General features: G+C 42.4%; 1 protein-coding gene across 2 annotated transcripts in view; it reads left to right on the forward strand.

Annotated features, from left to right (window-relative positions):
* Positions 1-572: 572 nt before the first annotated feature.
* The window catches only part of CRADD (CASP2 and RIPK1 domain containing adaptor with death domain), an 81,170-nt gene continuing 62,661 nt past the window's right edge, over positions 573-19,081 (forward strand). Inside the window, exons 1-3 of one of the 2 annotated variants that reach the window (XM_059471941.1) lie at positions 573-746; positions 3,824-4,129; positions 16,931-17,294. In XM_059471941.1, coding sequence (XP_059327924.1) covers positions 3,832-4,129; positions 16,931-17,127 — 495 coding nt within the window. In that variant the 5' untranslated portion in view covers positions 573-746; positions 3,824-3,831 and the 3' untranslated portion in view covers positions 17,128-17,294. Of the gene's footprint in view, positions 747-3,823; positions 4,130-16,930; positions 17,295-19,081 lie in introns of those variants that run through there. The other variant, XM_059471940.1, reaches the window with a different exon arrangement.

The following is a 19,081-nucleotide window of genomic DNA, read 5'->3' on the forward strand; positions in this document are numbered from 1 at the left end:
GTGCATAGCAATGTGGTAGACACAGGCCAGCTCTTACTTGAACAAATTATTTTCATCGATTAAAGTTTCTTCATTTTTAGGCTGTCCAGATGAAAGTAATGAAGCCAAATGTGTACAGTATAGGATATAATACTGCTCTGTGTTTGATATGAGGATGCCAGCACCACGATGAAGTTCAGCTTATATCGCATACTCAAAAATAGGAACCAGTGTGCCTAGAGAGTAATGAGATCAGCTGTTTCTAATGTCATTAAAATTCCAATTTCGTAATTTCTAATTTAATTTTAGACACAACCCCTCCCCTCACTAAACACCCCCACCGCCCCGACTCCTGAGAGCGCAGCAGGTCCTCCGAACTCCGCGAAAGGCGCCTCCTTGCCAGAGACACCTCCCGCCCCCGCCCCGGCGGCGGCACCGAGCAGCGGCGGCGGCACCGAGCAGCGGCGGCGGCACCGAGCAGCGGCGGCGGCACCGAGCAGCGGCGGCACCGCCGGGTCCCTTCCCGCGGCCCCCTCCCCAGCCACGGCTGCTGCCGCCCGGGCCCGGCTGCCCGCAGCTGACATGGCGGCCGCGGGCCCCTCCCGCGCTGGCGGTCCGGCAGCGGCCGCCCCTCCTCGGCCGGCCCGCAGCAGGGCGGTAGCGGCGGCGGCTTCCGGCCGAGCCCTCCTGCCTTCAACAAAGATGGTGCTCCCCGCGCAAGCTCCGCGGGCGCCGGCGCGTCCTGGGTAGCTTCCCGCTCCCCTCGTGTAAGTACGGGGCGGGGGCGGCGGGCGCTCCCCGCACACTGCTCGCTCCCCCGGGCGCTGCCGACGGCTCCACTCCGTCCGTTCCGTCCCGTCCCGCCCCAGGCACCGTCGAGGGGGAAGCAGGAGAGCGGTGCCGCGGAGCCCGTCGGGGGCCGGGGCAGGGGCCGGGCTTCGGCGGGGAGGCCGGGCCGGGGCGGCGGGGCCGCCTCCACTGGCGCAGCCCTGCCCGGCGGGAGGCCGGGACGGGAGGTGGGCCGGGGGCTGCTGCTGCCTGAGGGGTCTCGGGCGCCGTGCGGGCACCTGGCCCTGGCTGTTGCCGGAGGTGCAGCTGCCTATCCTCGGCAGGGAAAACGTTAAAAGCAAAAGCAAAACTTGCTGCTTCTTTTTTTTTTTTTTTTTTTTTTTTTTTTTTTTTTTTTTTGTCCCCATTTATGGACAGTTACTCTGTCAGATCCAGAAAAATGCAAACCTGCTTGTGTTGGTGTGGGGATGAGTCAAGGACTGTGCTCATTCAGCAGGTCGTGGGCTATATTTCTTAAAATTTGGCTTTATAATGAAAAAGGTCAATTTTCAGACATATCTGGGGAATGCTTGAGTCATATTTTGGGTAAATGGACATCTCGTATTTATCATTTTCTGTAAAATTACTCGACTAAATTTAATTCAGAGCTTTACTTTGAACCCCTAGGCTGTGATTAAAATGAATTTGATAATTCTGTGTTGCACTAAAGCTGTTGCACTCTGTCCCAACACTGTTACACATCAAAATCCTGATACATTTCCATATCTAGCTGCTTAGTTCCTAACTCAGACATTTGATTCTCACAGTAAACACATACAAAGAAATACTTTATCTTTAAAAAGACCTTAGAAGTCAGTATGCTCCACCCTGGAAATTTACCAGGCCAGTGCCAGGACTTTAAACCCTCAGTTGTGTGCACTCTGCAGTCAGCAAGGCAAAGGGCTTTCACAGCAGAAATTCTCCCTTCTGATTCCTGGCTTGACAGGCATTTCTCAATGCACAAAGTGCAAACCTTTAGTTTGTAAGAGCTTTATTTTTGAAAAGTGTTGGCTGCTTTGGTTGGGAGGAAGATGAACTTGACAAGTTCTGTACAGTCATCCAGCATGTGAGGAGGCTCCTGAATGGGGACTCTTGGGGCCCATTCAGAATGTGAAACACAAAAATTCTGTAGTATCTGAAGCAGTTTTCTGCCTGGGTTTAGATGACACCCTTAGAGGTGCTGCTGGATGCATTTCTTGAACTCTGCAAGTGCTTCATGAGCTCAAGGGTGTTCTCCTAGAAGGAAGAAGTAGTAGGATTTACTGCCTGAATTTTGCTCTAGTCCAGAGATTGCTTTCTGTAGTTCTACGTGTTGGAGACCAGAATCTTCAGCTTCACCTGTCCAAAATTAGCATCCTAACATCAAGTGGGAAAATCCAGTTCTCTTTCCTGCCTGCTCCTTGTCTGTCTCCTTGCTTGCACTGCTTCAGTCCATGATGGAGTTTGATGTTTGAACTGTGCTTGGCAAACTAGCATTTCTTAGGGACATGGGCTGGCATAGCAGTGTTTGGTTCCCACACGATCCCTAGACAGAAGGTAAGCACCTTGAAATTCACTTCAGTAGATGAGAAATGCACTGAGTAGCCCAGGAAAGATAGAGTCCTCCAGGAAGATGCTTTCCAGCAGTGCTTTTGACACTTGATGGAAGCATTTTTGGAAAGTGGCTTTGTCAGAGGATGTCACAGACAAGGTTTTCCAGTCTCTCTCTCATGACTCTGTGCTCTTGCGTTCTGTCCAAGGTGCCATTTACATGCCAGTATGTTCTGTTGGTCTCCCTCCTGGATTTTAACAACCAGGCCAACCACACAATTTTGATGGGGCCCTGGGAGTCAGCAGGCACCTCTGATGCTAAAAAGACCTCATCAGGTTTCATGCAAAAGCTTTGAAAATTCTGTCTCTCCTTGCTTGTATCCTCTGGCTGAACGAAGTAGAATTTCTGCAAGGTCTAGTGGTTCAAACAGCAGTGTCTAGTTTAATTGTTAGAAACCCTCTTGGTAATCACACTCAACACTTGCTGCTATTTTTTGACTTCATTATTTAGTAATGAGAAGGTATTTAATTGTGTTGTCCTGTCATTTTCTTTCTCAAATGCCATTAATGGGCCCAGGGATATGTTTGTCATTAAGGACTGGGTGAAATACTTTGATTTGGTTTGAAGGTCTGGCATGGACTGCTGACTTGATCTTGGATGAGCTGCTTCCAGGACCCTGGTTATTCTTTTGTAGAGTGGCTATAAAATGCATCTTTTTCAGTTTTGGTCTAGTCAGAGTGTTAGTCAAGTGACATGGAAGCTGGCAGAGGGCATCTGATGCCTTCCTGTGAACACATTAGAAGAGAGGGAGAAGAGCTATTTAAGCTAAGGAACCGTTTTGGCAGAAGAAATGCCTATAAATAGAAGGGGATAAATTTGAGGAGGAAATTCAAAGAAAGTTTCTTCTCATCAGAACAGCTGAGTTCCAGAGCTGTCTTCCAGGATGATTCAGGGGTGAGAACGACCTGATATTTAAGGGGTGTTTCTACCCCTCTTAGACTTGAATTGCATCTTGGAGGCCAAAGCTACCTGCTGCTTCTGTCCCTGCTGCTTCTGTACTGCTGCTGCTTTTGTAATTGTATCAGTGGTCAGGTGTGATATCTCTTAAATTTTGGGGCAGTTACTGTCTCTTAAGGACTGGCAAGTGCCCTAGCTGCCTTTAGTATGGACCTAAACTAGCAGGATTATTTGGCATGGGTTTCACTCCAGCAAAGCCATTTGCTATGCCAAATGTTCTATTCCTGCCTAGTCTAATTTCCCAGAAACTGGATCATTTTACCTTGTGTGACAGTGAATCTGAGTGGAAAGAAGATGATGGGGATCATTAGTAGTTTTACCAGGTTGGTGATTCTGAGTTTGGAGTTTTCTGTGAAGGTTGACAGGTGTCAGACATCACTTTTGGATGTTCAGATATCACTTCTGGATGTTAAAGGTTGAAGTATTTTATTCTTCACACATTTCCTTACTCCTTTTTGCACACTCTAGGTTGCCAGATGGATGCCAGAGACAAGCAGCTTTTACGCTCCCTGCGCCTGGAGCTCTGCACAGAGGTGCTGGTGGATGGACTCGTTATTCAGTATCTCTACCAAGAAGGGATTCTCACAGACAGTCATGTTCAAGAAATAAAAGCCCAAACCACTAGTCAGAGGAAAACCATGATGCTCCTTGATATTCTCCCCACCAGAGGACCCAAAGCTTTTGATGTGTTCTTGGATTCCTTGCAGGAGTTCCCATGGGTTAAGGACAAGCTGATGCGGAAGCGTAAGGAAATGACAATACAAGATCCTTCAGGTAAGGCCAGGGTTGCTGTTGCTGCTATTTTGAAGCTTGTTTTCAAGCCATAATTTCAAAAGTATTGAATATACCAGTAATTTCAAGTTATGTGTCATGTAAACTCATGATACCAAGAAAAGGGAACAGCCTTAATGTCCTGGAAGCCAAACAAACACCAGGAAATATTGCAAAGTTTGAGACATGAATGGGGCTGAGTTTCAGGACACAAGGAGACAGCAGGAAAGGTTACCTTGGGAGAGGCTAGGATATAGGAGGACTCATAATCCATTGCCTCAAAGGGAATGGACTATAAAAAGTAATTTTGACTAGCTGCAGAACAGTTTCTTTGCCATCCATATCAAATACTGTTTCATTTATGTATGTTTTACAGTGGCTTGTTCATGAATCGTTTATATTTACAGAGTTTTTATTTGTTCACTTTTATTATGATTTTAATGGAATTTTTATTTAGTAGAATATGCTAATTTAGATTTATTTAGTTTATTATATTTTGTGGAGCGCAAATATCTAGGATCATTACTTGCAAAATTACTAGCTGTTGCTTATTTTTAAAAGAAATTTAGGCACTAACAGATTATTTTGTACAATCTATGGCTTTTTGGCATTTAAATGTACTTCTAAAACTAGTTTTCTAGACTAGATGTTTGTTCAGATTTGATTTCTTTACCAGTTTATGCATGCAATTGCTGAGCTGTTTTGACGTCAAGACAATTGCTTTAAATGCACATTTCTTGTCCCAGATTCTGGCAGCATGCACTGGCTGCTAACCTCATGTTACCAGCAAGGTAGTGAAATAGTCCTCACTCAGGAACATTTTTTCCAAGCAGTCTGATTAATGTTTCTCCAAGCTCTTCCCTCATGCTGTACCCCCATTTGAGTGTGGTCATACCTATTTTGATGCACATGACCTGTGATTTTTCCAGTGTCAGTGTGCTTTGCGTGAGACTGAGAGCCTGTGAAGAAGGGTGGCTAAGACCTGTTGACCATCACGTTCACCTGCGTCCAGTTAGCTGCATGTTCAAGAACATTTTGTCAAGATCTGCTGGACAAATCTGAGATTATCTTACCTTAGGACATTTTTAATGGAATATTCTGACAGCTGGTCTTTCTGTTGGTCTCTGTGTATGATGATGTGTGCGTGCTTGGAAACAAGTAGATAATTTTCAAAATTTAGGAATAAACGTCCTATGCTGCCTGAAAGTTCTCAGCATAATGCAAACTATGGCATTGAGTGTGCTGGAAAAGGCCTTGCTCACTTAAATACTGTCATGCTAGTTCTCTTTATTTGCCTTACAAATCAGCCTCTTTATTTGATAATTGCTGCTTAAGCTGCTGAATAATCTTGTGTATGTTCCAGACATACACAGCCATTAAATACCGTCAGGATATCATGTAGTTTGTTACTGAAAAAATTGTTACCAATTTTTGTCCTTTTGATTGTTTTGTGGATTGCTTGTTCCTGCTCTTGATCACTAGTGTGACTAGTGTGCTGGATTTCTGCATATCAGGTTCTCTGGTTTTAAGTGGGCTGACAGTACTTGATAGTCCTATTGCCAAATTGTGTTAATTAGAAAAGGCTTCCAGGTTAGATCAAAGGTTACTGTTACTTTTATGGTGGCAATACAGAGAGCAAGAACAGGATAGGAGGCAGAAAGCCAAGTTTGTTTTAATATTTAGGCATGTTCTTTAGAAACCCAGGAAAGAGAGCACCATCTGTGCCCTCATAAATGCTGAGTGCACCCTGGAATGAATTGGAAACTATGGTGGCAGCATCAGGGCTGATTACATGCAAGAAAATGTGGTTTGGGATAAAAAGCTTCGCTTTGCATTCTAACAACAGACTTGGAAGCTTTTGTCTTGGCCGAGTACACGAACATATGCTTAGCCTTAAGCATGGAAAAAACCATTGGCTCTAATAAAACTATAAGCACATTTAAAATTGTGTTCTCTAGTGCCATGCTAGATAACTTAACTTCTGCCTTATTGGAAACTCTTCTTCTAACTGATTATTTGTCAATGGTAATTTGTTTTAAAGAAGCCATTTGTGGTGACAGAAAGAAGCTTGTCACATATATACTATTCTTCTTTTAGACCCTAAAACTTTTAAAATGGAAGTTGGTTTTAAGTGCCCAGATTTTAATTTTTTTTTTCCTTCGGATCATAAATACTATGGAAATGGAATACTTTCTGTTCACTTGCTTATGGTCACTTAAGATTCTGTTAAGGAAAATATCCTCTGTTTTTACAGACCATTTTGCAGGACTAAGGAGTGGTAGTAAATTGATCCTTGATGGAAGGTTTTGTTTTCATCTTTTGCTTCTCTGAGGTTACATGTAGGATTTTTAAAGTTAGTAATTAAATAGACTATTAGATTATATCTGTCTGAACCTGAAAACTGGGATGTACACAGTGATTTTTTTATGTAGGCCTTTGAATTATTTTGCATTTTATTCAAAGAGATCAGGCTTTCTGTCCTTCCTACAGCTGAGAAGTAAAGTTGGTTAAAGAAAATCACAACCATAATTATTTAGAAACTTTTAGTTTATTTTCTTTTCCTAGTAAAAAACAAGCCCAAACCAACAAATCAAACGAACAGCAATTTCAGAAAGAAAAGTATTTTTGTTGATACTGTATAAATATGATCTGGTGGACCAAGCAACTGCAAAATGGAAGCCAAAGTCTGAGATCTAGGCAAGATGCTGCCACTGACTTATTGTGAATCTTTGAGCAAATTCTTTCAAGGCAGTGGATTTATTGATTTCCAAGTTGTGTAACTCGGTGTGATGTTCATGGAACAGCATAGAGTAGAACTGTAAATTGGCCCAGGATTCAACCCAGACTATGCTGTTTGGCTGCTTGCAAATAAATGAACTTTAAAACCTCTGATATCCTGAGTTTTATTGCTGAATGTCAGTTGACTTAAAAATAATAGTTCTGTATTCTGTCATCTGATGTAGTTCCATTGAGCACAGAAGACCTTAATCCTGCAGAGCACAAGGAATAGTTTTTCCATGAGAATCAGGAGGGTGATGTGCAGGCAGAGAGGGCCACTTGCATCTGTTTAACTGACGCAAAGAGACCCAAATTTCTTCCCCTTGCTTGTTTACTTCATGCAAGGACAGCCTTTTGCCTAGGGTCCCCTTTCTCATAAGGGGACCCTCATTCCTTTTTCATAAGCTGCGGAAAGCATAGTTGTAAAACTCCAAAATCTCAAGAAGGGAATTTAAAGTCGTGCTTTTGGAGGTAAGTATTTATGACTTGAATTGATTTAAAGGTGATAGGGTATCTTTCTGGCTTGTATAACAGTGATAAGCCAGTTCACCCTGTGCAGAGTGGCATTGCAAGACTTAATAATTATAAACATCAACCACAGCATGAGTTTCTGGTTTTGAAGGTCAAAACTTGTGCCATAGTAAGAGTTAACAAAAGTAATGTGTGTCTGTTTCATTGGGAAATGACTGTTCTGGTTTTTCTGCCCTAGTTTGGATAGCTTTATGCCTTTGTCAGGAGCATAAATCTTCAATATAGTCTTAGAATTCCTATGAATAACTACAGCTGTTGGCAACAGAATTCCCCTCTTTCTAGGAACAGCAAACAGCAACAGTTACCCAATATATTTTGCACTGAATAAAAAAATATACAAGTTTTGATGGTGTTTGTTTATCGGATTGTTTTTCTAATCTCTCTCCGCTTGGGAATTTCTCAGCCCAAGTATTATATTTCTCTCCATAATACATGTGTTGTAAAATAATTTACTTCTAAAAGTGTTAGTACTGCACCTCTTTGTAGTATAGATGACTTCTTCATTCCACAGGAAATTGCAGCATACTGAGAACAAAAAACTGAGATATGGTGTTTGCCAAAGGAATCCTGGAGCAGCTGCTTCTATCTGGCAAATGCTAGTGAATTTAGGGCATTAGAATTTCCATGGGAAAGCTGTACTCTCACAGCTAGGCAGGGAATATTTTCTAATGCATAATTTTGTTGTGGTACCTGGTAAACATTAGCGTCCTGCTAGACTTGGGTGTTCATTTGAACAAATTTTAGTCTGGTTGAGGTTTTTCCCTGGATGTGTCGGGAGTGTGTGTTGTCATATAGCTGTAGAAAGCTTCACGTTGTGTAACCCTTTGGATGAAGCATGCAGACACAAAGCAAAACAAAACATGTACATATCCCGACAAAGCCAAACATCCCTCCATCCCCTCCCAGCTTTCCCAAAGTTCTTTTTCCACAGCTGGGTTGTGGATTTCTAAGAATTTGGATTCAAATGTGAAAGCATTAGTACATCATTTTAGTATCTCTTCTTACCTTTTGTTGGCTGCTTCCTGCCTTCTTCCTGTCCTGCTTCCTCCTAATCTTTCTTCTCCCATCTAATGCAGTAGGGAAAGAGCCTGATCTCTTGCCTTTTCCATTTAGATGTCAGATAGGAAAAGCAGCAGCTGAGGAATCCCTTTTCTCTCTCTAAAATGGTGGACAGGAGACTGTAGTTTTTTTCCTTCTCTTTCCCTCCCCTCTCTTGTATAGTCTAGTGGCAGAAGGGGGAGTTTCCTCCCATGTATGTCTGAAGGAAAGGGATGGGCTTAGCAGCCTTGGCCTCACTTGGTTGACCTGGAGATGAATGAATGCCCTTGTGCCACATCCTAATGCCTGGAGGCTGCAGGAAATGTTCTCTGGTTATCTGGAGCTGTTCAAAGGCATCCTCATAGGAGAATTTCCCTAACTCTTTTCCACATTCCCATCTCCCCTGAAAATCGGGTGTTACATTTATGGCTTTGGCTGTGTTCCTGACCGCAGCGAGATCTGTGAAGTCTGGCAGTAAAGGTTTGTGCACACACTCAATATGAACCGTATGCATCATGACATGGACAAGTCATTGACATCTCTGGTACTATGGAGCATTCTGTGTATGTATTTTTGGTTTAATAAGTGTATAGATTTTTTTTCTCCTTCTTTTTCTTTCCATTCAAGTAGCATCTGCTTGCTTTCTTTTTTTTGTCATGTTCATAAGTAGCTGGCTTTATGCTGCTTATATCTAACTTTTTCACTTTGAGAAGCCTGAATCTTAGGCATCGCTGTTAGGAAGTCTTATTTCCAGCCTCAAGCAGTTTCTTTCAGGTAAGTTAATGGAAAGATATACCCATACTTGGTGTTGTACTCAGTAACACAAATATGTGAGGCTAATAATAATAATATAGATTTAATAAAACCTATAGACCTGGAAACAAGAAAGGAGGAGTGAGTTCTGGCATGAGAGGTGTTTAGACCAGCTGCACTCAATCAACTGCTCTTAACCAGTGCCACTAAGAGGAAGCAATGGGTAACTGGTATTGAAGACTCCCTGGTGGAGGAAGTGCAGATATCCATGTGCTGACCAGACTTGATGCGTTCCAAAGTTTGCTGCTTCCCAAAGGACTGGATCACAAAGGTTGCCAAGACCTGGCCCATCATCAGACTTTGCTACTCTCTCATATTGTTATAATACTTCAGCAGATTAAAGATGACTGTAGGGCTTGGTGATCTCATATGAAGGAATTGATTCCAAGCAGTGTTCTCCACAAATCCGTGGAGCTGGATGGGATATATCTGAGGGAGCCAGACAGTGTCTTTGAGAGGCTGTTTTCTGTCATGTTTGGTAGGCTGTGGTAGGGCAAATGCACAAAATGCAGTAAAGTAACAGGGAACAGCCACCTTGGGTACACCACAGGTAAAACAAGCTTAAGCAACTTGATTCTTGCCTTCTATCGTAAAACAGCCGCCTCTGTGAATAACAGCAGCAGATTTCATTTAATTGATTTCAACAAGGCTTTCAGCACACTCTTGTAGCATTCTTGTGGCTAGCTGGGAAAGTATGGACTGAATGGGTGCCCTGTACAGTGGTTGAAAGGTTGGACCACTGGTCTAAGAGGGTTGTGGTTGCAGCTTCAATGTCCATCTAACTGGTGGCTAATCAGGAATTATGTTTCTCAGGGCTGACAGTGGGGCCTCTTGTTGTCAGAGATCTGATGGGATCTCAGAGGGTGATGGGAGTGACTATATCTTCAGAATGTTTGTAGGTGAATTAGCTTTGTTTGCTCACTTGTCACTTAGCGTTTCATGACCTTCTGAATGGTGCCTGAAGCTGGAAAACAGGATAACTCCATACCTTGGGGATAATTGGATACAGGAGAGTGGGACTGCCTCTCAGAGGGACCCCAGCAAGCTGGATGAATGGGCCAGCAAGAGCCTCATGATGTTCAGGAGAAGGAAGTGTGAAGTCCTGCACCTGGGATACAAAATTCTCACGGAATAACACAAGATGAGCACTGACTGGCCAGTTGCAAATGTAGATAAAAAACGCTGGTTGTCTTGACAGACAGCAGGTATGATGATGAAGACTAATCACACATGAGCCTCTGTCAGCCAGAGCAAAGCCAGCAAGCAGGCTGAGGGAAGTGATTATTCCCCTATACTTGGTATGAGAAGGTTGTATTGAAAATACTCTGTCTAGCTTCATGCCACCAGTACAAGGGAAAGATTGATAAACTAGAGTTCTGTGGAGCACTACTGAAGTGCTTAGTTCAATGTAAGCTAGAGGGAAAGGCTGAAACAACTGAATTTGTTCTTGGAGGATAGAAGGCCAAGTTGATTCAGGAAACATGGAGTCAGACTCTTCCTGTGGGTGTGTTGCAAAAGGGAAAGAAGTGGCAGCCACAAGTTGTAGTGAGGGAAAGTGTGATTGAATCAAATTTTAAAAATTCACATGACAGTTAAGCACTGGCCATGAGAGTTTGCAGACCAAGTAGGATTGCCCAAAGAGGATTTGGAATCTCCATCCTCAGAGACATCTAACACTCAACACTACAAGACCTTGAGCTTTTGGGGGATAGAATGTAAGAACATAAAGATAGCGCAGAAGGCAATCTCCTGAGGCGTTGCAGCTGTACTAATTATCAGAGATTAAGAACAGGCCTGCCCTTAATAGGCCACAGCTGTGTCCAGTAATGATGAGTGCTACAAAAGAGTGGCTTAGCGGGATGAGGAGAGAGTTGGAGTTTGTTGTCTGTATGAGAAGAAGGAGTCAGTGCTGTGAGGAGATGACCATGAGAAATCACCAAGAAGGTGTGGAACTTTTGCAATAAGATGACAACATTGAGCAACCTGATCAGACTTTGAAACTGGCCTTACTCTGAGGTTGGACTAGATGACCTCCAAAAGTCCCTCCCAACCTGATTTTTTCTGTGATTTGTGACTTTGATATCAAACTCTCTGAGCTCAGTATATGTATTTTATTCCAAATACAACAGCTGCTGACACAGGGTACTTTGTATGTCAATGTGTGACTTTGAGTTCAGATTAGGAATATGTTTTTTAAGTGAATGAGAATGTTTGAATTATATTTCTTTCAGGCAAATCTAAACTGGAAAATGGTCTCTGGTTGCATAGGACCAGACTAGAACCAGTCAGAGGTGGAACATTCCAGCTGTGTGTAATCTGAACACTAGATCCTCAGCATAATCTGTATCAGTGTATAGCTACTCTCCTATTGCTCTGTACTGCTTGCTGATACAGATGCAGCCTTCTCTGGCCAAGGAATGAGGTGTTTTTGTCCATTAGTGGAACCTGCCATCTTGGAATCCTTTCTTCCTAGAATTCTGTATTCATGCATCCCTATAGATGTAGATGAGCATCATATCAGGGATACAGCAGCATGCAAATAAATGTTTTGTTTTTTTCTCTCTGATTTTTTAAGTATTCTATTTCCCAGAATTTATAGTACTGTTTCTCATCTTGGAGTATGTCCATTCCAAATGGCTTACAGAGCTCACTGCCTGTAGTTTTCTATTAGACAAAATGCCTTAATTCTCCGTCAGTATTTCTCAATATGATAAAATCGTTCCCATGTTTTATATTTCCAAAAACATGCATAGATGCAATCCTCTATGATCCTGAGATCTTTTGTTAGTTGTTGCCAACGTCCCACAGTTGGTCTTGTTTGCAGCCATTGAAGAAGCTCTAAAGACATAGTGGTAATTGTTTTCTGGAGCAGACTGGAAACTTTCTTGTAAGGACTTGATCTTGCAGCTTGATAAAGCCACTTGTAAGCATAAAAAAAGAAGATGCAATTGTTATTTTTGCCTTATGTCATCAATACAGGCATCCTGTCAATACTAATTGATGGCTCTTGTGGCCCATGCTAGTATGTGTTCCAGAATAAGACTTTCTAGTTAGATTGTCTAGGCTTATTTTTATGAATTTTTTTCTTCATTAATATTCTTCTTCAGAGCTGAGCAGTTCCTCTTTTAGCTCCTTCACAGTTACCTTGTAGCATCATCTGAAGATGTTCAATTTTTGTATTTTTATTGCCCTGGAAATTCTGTTGTCTTTCATAAATTAAGTCTGTGCATGGTGTTTAAAAACCAACCAAGCAGACAACATATTCACCTTATCTGGGTTGTGGGGTCTGCATAACTTCCCAAAGTCAGTAAAAATGCTAAGTAGCATCTCTCAGTAAAAGTCTTGACTCCAGTGAAGTCAGAGGCCAGGCTCCTGTTGACCAGAGCAGGATGAAGGCCTTGCCACTGATGACTAAAATGTTCTCTTGGGTGAAAGAATGAGTGCTATGTTGTCTTCCCTGCAGCATGGCTTGACCTTCAAAGAAAAATAGCTTCCACATCTGGAAAGCTATTTCTAGTTTAGACTCCACACACTTTTTTCTGTCGGCTGAGAATATCAGCAGTAGTGACTTAATTCTCACCAGGAAATGCCACTTGTATGGCAAAGGTCAGGACGTTCCTCTAGGATACTGTTAATTACACATGGTTAGAGCATCTTGAAGCCCTCCCTGCACTGCCATATGCAACTAAGTTTTCACTCCATATCTGTTTACAGTCATATATTTATTTATGTGAAGGAGAACTAGAGCACCCAAATATCATTCATTACCTCTTAGTGATACTGTTTACCTTGTTAGGACATTTATTGTTTTGTATACAAGACTTTTAAAGCCAATTTTTATCTACTTTGCAATCGTGTAAATGAAAAACCAGTCTTGTTACTTCTTTTTCCCATTAGGCCATTGTTTCAGTATAATATCAATTTCTTTTTTTCTTCCTGCTCTTGCTTTTTCTGTGAATAAATTTGTTGATGCTTATTAATGTCCCTTGTGCCCCTCAGATATACACTAACACATGCTCCAGAGTACCTGAGAAAACTTGTAACTCAGTAATTCATTCTTGGGAATGAGAAAACCTCAGATATTGATGTATTGGTGAGGAGTGGTACACGTGTTTTGACTGTCTCCACTGCTGCAAACTGAAGTGAAGCTTCAGTGTTCCTTCCAATTTACATTTAGAGAAGGAGCCAATTTGATTTATATAAGGTGGTTTGTATGTGCAGGAAATAGGCATTAATGCACTGGATCAAGGTAAATAAATCCATACTAGTGCACCACTTCTTCTGTCAGCCTTCTTAATCTTACTGTTTCATCACTTTGCCTGAGATTTTCAAAAGTACTCATCGTTAACCCAAGCTCACTCAAACCTTCTCCTGTTGAGGTCAAGGGTAAGCTCCCCTTGGCTTTAAAGAAGGCAGTTTTAATCCTGTGCATGTGCTTTGAAAAGTCTTAGGTTTCATTAGTAGTTAATGATATGCTGAGTTTTTTAACAAACAGCCTATTTCAGTTTTTGATTTTTCTAATAAAATATGTGCTAGGAATGAGTAAAAGGACTTCAACAGGTGAAGCCCCAGGGATCTCTGGCTGGCTCTGGTGGCAGGTAGGCTCCCTCCACAGGCAGGTACTGCCTTTAAGCAGGAGCATAGGAATCCTTGGCAAAGTAACCACTGAGAAAGAAAAACTGGAATGAAAAGGAAAGCCAGTACTTTTTAGAATCTCTATGCGAAGAATGTATTTATTTAACTATGATTTTATTCACTGTAGGCAATGGCTTTGTTTGCTCAGCTTTTGAAACTGACATGTCCTTTATTCATACTCCTCTTCCATTTAATTAAAAAGTCATTTATTTCCTTGTCATCCAGTTCTCCTACATCCCACATAAGATTAGTTTAATATCCATATTCTTGACCAGCGATTGCTGCAGTTAGGGTGGCGGAACATTCTTACATCATCCCCTTGGTTAATGTACTATTGGTGGATCTGGTGAGTACATCTGCAAAGTGCTTGTTTTAAAAGCAACTTCAGGTTATAGCTAGAAATGCTATCCAGCTGTTTGCAGTAGAAATTAACTCAGGATTCTCAGGGCATTCCTCTTGCAGGCACACCTGGATTCTAAACGGGGAGCCCTAAATCGTTCCCCAGCAAGCTGCTGGTTGTGCTTTCAGCCAGGTGCCCAGGCCCTGCAGAGCACCCCAGGCACTGCAGAGGCTGCTCTGGGCAGGTCCCAGGCTGCCTGTCAGCCATGCCAAGCAGTGCAGTGCCTCTCTCATCACTGCTGGTGGGTGCATGGCCAGGCCTTTCTCTGGCCATTTCACCCACGGTGCTGAGCCCTGTGGGTGTTTGCAGCATACCTGGCAGATAGGGCTGTCCTACCAGTGAGGTGCAGCTCTTCACATGGAATAGTGTCATGTTGATATCACCCCACAGTGTGACAGGTAGGATACCTCCTTGTGACTTAATGTCTTAGACACTTCCCTGATAAGCTCATCTATGGTTTATATAAGCAGTGCCCCCTCAGCTGTGTTTGTATATATTTTGCGGAGGCACAGCTCCAAGAGAGAGCTCATATATTGAAATTTGGGTAAAGTCCTTTCCAGTAATTGAAAGAACTTTTTTAAGTCCTAGGAAGAGATAGGGTTGAGTTCCTCTCCTTTTTCACCTGGGCTAATTAAGGCAGCTTCTGAGTGTGTGCTGGCCTTTGTGAATCCCCTCCTTAATTCCCCTAAGTTTCCTCAGAAATCGTGCATGGATTTCAGCAAAATAATTTGGACCTCTTCTGGGCTAAGGGGTTTGAAGATAAACCTATGTCTGTGCCTTGCACCTGAATGGAGTAGAATTGTTCCTGTAACTAAGAGTCTTGCTGTTGTTTATCACTGTTTGTGTTTCATTCATCCTCGTTCTCATACATAGCAATGCTAAATGGATCTTTATGTTGTTTACCTGAGTGCAACACTGCTTTCCCTGTGCAGAGGGTAGATATGCACACTTCACTTGTCTCTTTAAAGTTGTTACGTATGTTAGAGATTGTGCAGCTTCCAGTATGACAAAGGGGTCAAATATAGAAGAAATTATTAATACCAATGTCTATTGTTTATTAGAAGGCTGTTACCGTGCTTCTGTTGAGATAAGATAAAGTTGTGCAGCTCCTGGCATGGCACTACATTGATCTGATAACCTTGCTCCAGACAAAGTCCTGAAAGGAGCTCCTCAGTCTCCGGAAGGCAACAGTCATCTTGCATGCTGTCCATATTCCAATTAGTGGAAGCATGTGCCCTGCTAAAATTTAATTGGAATAGCTAATTTTAGAGATCTGAGTTAATATATTTGTATTGTCAGACTCAACCTGCAAACATTTGTTTGTGTGACTGTATGCTTGTTAGCATGCTCATTGGCCTCAGTGGGATTACTTGCTCCAAGTTTACTTTAATTAGCCACAGGATTGGGCTATAATGTGTGTATAAACAGAGTCTGTAGGAGTGAAACCAACTGTGTTTCCACTGAAGGAAGCACAGGGAGTCCAGGGGAATATTACAGGGTTGTATGTGTCTTGTTTGGGTTCCCTTAGCATTTTCTTTTGTTTTGCGATTTTCCACCTACAGTAGAGTAAAGAATAAACATAAAGTCATTTTAGAGAAAAAGTGTGGTGCCTTTCTATTCAGACTAATATCATGAAGCATTGGAGTGTAACTCTGCTGTTCACTTGAGTGTCGTGTTCTAGCCTGCTGCATGGCAAGGTGTTTTCCTGGCTAATGCTGATCAGAGACATTCCTAGTGTGATTAAATGTCCACTCCAGTGTTCATTTTGCCATTGGTATGTGCACCCCCTTACAAAATTCTTGGCATACCAGGCTCTGGTCAAGAGAATTTCTCCCTGGTTTTGTTTGGTTTCTATTTTGTTTTGTTTTTGTTTTTTCCCACAAAGCCAGATATGAAGGGAACTGTGATTTACTGCCTTGAACTTATGATTTAACAGCTTTGGCTTTCACTATTCAGTACACCTGGTAAAATTCCTCCTGTACCAGAGTATTTTTGTTGTCTGATTAAAAGGGCCTTGTTCTGGGGTTTCCTTCTCTTCTTCTGTATGCACAAATATATTGTTTCTTCCAATTCCAAAGTTCTTTGACAAGTGCTGAAATTACTTAGGGACTTGCCGAAAAATAATCTTGATAACTATGGCAACAGTAATCCCATTACTTTCTCTGTAAGTCTTCTGTGTTTAAATTACCTGTAAGTGTTAGGAAAGGCAGAACTAGCTTTTTGCTTTCTTGTAAAGCCTTTTACGTAGGTCTTAGATTGTGCATTTGTTAGTGTCTAGCTCTGGTAATAGTGCCCCTCAAGACCAAGTACATTAACTACATCTTGGTTTTTCAACTTCAGCATGCTTTTGTTAAATATGATCAGATATTGGGTAAGTTTTGTCTGTGAATCTTCAGAGCTCTAGGTTGAAGAAATATATAGAATGTCTATGTCTTGTTACTGTTTTCATGCCAACTGGTTCCTCCTGGTAGGGTTATGAATTATTTGTGCAATCATCATTCCTAGTACTTCTTGTACTAAATAGTATGCTGCCTACTTAAAATTGCAAACTCTCCCATTTATGTACATACAGACAAACACTATTTTTGTGTGTTGTCTTTAACTCATAGGTTCATTCTGGGACAGTTGTCATGTCAGCAGCATCATCTGGGATACACATATCCACACAAGCCTGGAGGTCTTCAGCTTCATCACTGTCTTGCATTACTGCCTGTGGGTTAATTATGAACTCTTTCCACACACAGCTGGAAAATACCAGAATTTGGGAAATACTGGAATTTGGGATCTAATAACTTTGATTAATTAATCCTGGAGCATCAAAGCATGCCTGTTCTTGGTGGGAAGAGGAAGGTGGTAAGAGATTCTGTACTTCGAGGCATTAATTATCCTTCTGGTTTGGCACCAGCTAGCATTTGTATACCTCTCAGATACATATCAATAAACAAAATCCTTTTCTCCTGTTCTGTGCTGTAAGTGTAGCTTTTTGCTTTTATTATTGCTCAGTTTCTGTTGACTCTACAAGCTGTTGCCACAACCCTTTTTCTTCTCATAGAGCTCTCACTATTTAGTTACTCAGACTCCTAATTTAATCTTGTGCATAAAGAAAGCATTTATATCATCATGTTAGAAATGGAGAGCTACTCTCTGAATGGATTAGGTCCTGTGCTCATTGAGTAAACTAATACAGGAGCAGGATATAAAATCCTATACCCCTTACATGAATGTCCTCTTTACATAAATGCCCCCTTACATGAATTCTTAAGAGCCTTCTTTCTCCTTACCTGATTCCAGTCATGCCTGTACCACAACTTTTGAGCCTTTTCTCCATTCTAGATAGATTTTTCTTTCTCAGTTTGCTCTTTTCCTGTTCATAACCATTTTATATATCAGTCAACATTTTAACATATAGTTGATTTAATTCTGGCATGCAATCATATTGGTCATTGTCATGGTTTGACCCGGAAACAGGATTTCTGGGATGCTGTGGATGGGGCCAATGAGTGCTCAGATTTGAATATTGCCATCTGGCCCAACCACTGGGCATTGGATCCACCTCTGAGAACACAGGGTAGAAGCAGGGCTCTCCCCCTGGCAGTTCCTCTTTGGGTTTCCGGCGGGAAGGAGTTGGGTCTCTCCCCCGGCCCAGTTGCTGGCTGGGCGGAAGGAGGGGAAAAGCCATGTGGCCCAGCCCGAGAGAGGTAGGCCTGGCCCCCCCAAGGGTGGAAGGAAGAAGTAAAGAAATGCCGGGAAGCAATGTGCAGCCTGTCCCCGCCCCTTGGAGACAGACAGAGAGAGAGTGCAGCCTGTGTTTGTGGCCGTTACCTTGAAATTTAGTAAACATGTGCTGGCAGCAGGCAGCCCGGCTGAGGAGATGGAGGGGGGGTGCAGCCAGGAGTCCAGCCGCTTGGAGGAGTTTTTAACCCTTCTGGGACAATGAAAACCTTACAGAACGTTAACCCTTCCTAGACGAGTGATGAAGGTCTGGACCAGAGAGAGAGAGAGAGTGAGAGATGTTGAAAGAATGGAGAAGATGGAGTGGCATTTTATGCTGGACTCTTTTGTGTAGCCATGGACAGAGCCATGTTTCCGTGTGATACAGAGACTGAGTCCAGGGGGAGAAATGTCCCAGAGCCAAAGAAGATTCAGTGTGGGTACTCCTCGGCCCCAGGGGGTATATAAAATATGGGGGGGACAGATGTCCCAAAGGTGAAAGACTGCTTTTCTGGAACTGGACAAAGCATCCTTAAAAAGACGACCCAGGAAGCAGCCCTGATTCTTGTTCGGTGGTGAGAGCACCGGAACAAGGATGGAAAAGGCCACCACGACACACGGAAGGACTCCCTCTCCTCTTGAGGAACTGAAAGTTGAGCATTCTAAAGGGTGGTGCTGGACCCAGAATTGGTGATTTTGGAAGACGTATTGTATTGGGAATTTAGGGGGGAGGAGGAGGAGAGTGTTTTTGTGAGGTTTTCATTTTCCTTGTGTTTCCTTTCTTTTGAGTGTAGTTTAGTAATTGTTTTTGTAGTTTAGTTAATAAATTTTTCTTTTTTTTCAAGTGGGAGCCTGCTTTGTTTATTCCTGGTCAAAATCTCACAGCAGACACCAGAGAAAGTGTATTTTCATGGGGGCATTTGGCCTTGTGCCAGTGTCAAAACTTTGACAGTCATGCATACCAGAGAAAAGCTTAATGCAATTTCTGTGAGTAAAATGAGTGTCATTGTATTGCATCTTCAACGATCTGAAAGCAAAGTTATTAATTG

This window comes from Ammospiza nelsoni, chromosome 5 (genome assembly GCF_027579445.1).
Source record: "Ammospiza nelsoni isolate bAmmNel1 chromosome 5, bAmmNel1.pri, whole genome shotgun sequence".
Taxonomy (NCBI): domain Eukaryota; kingdom Metazoa; phylum Chordata; class Aves; order Passeriformes; family Passerellidae; genus Ammospiza; species Ammospiza nelsoni.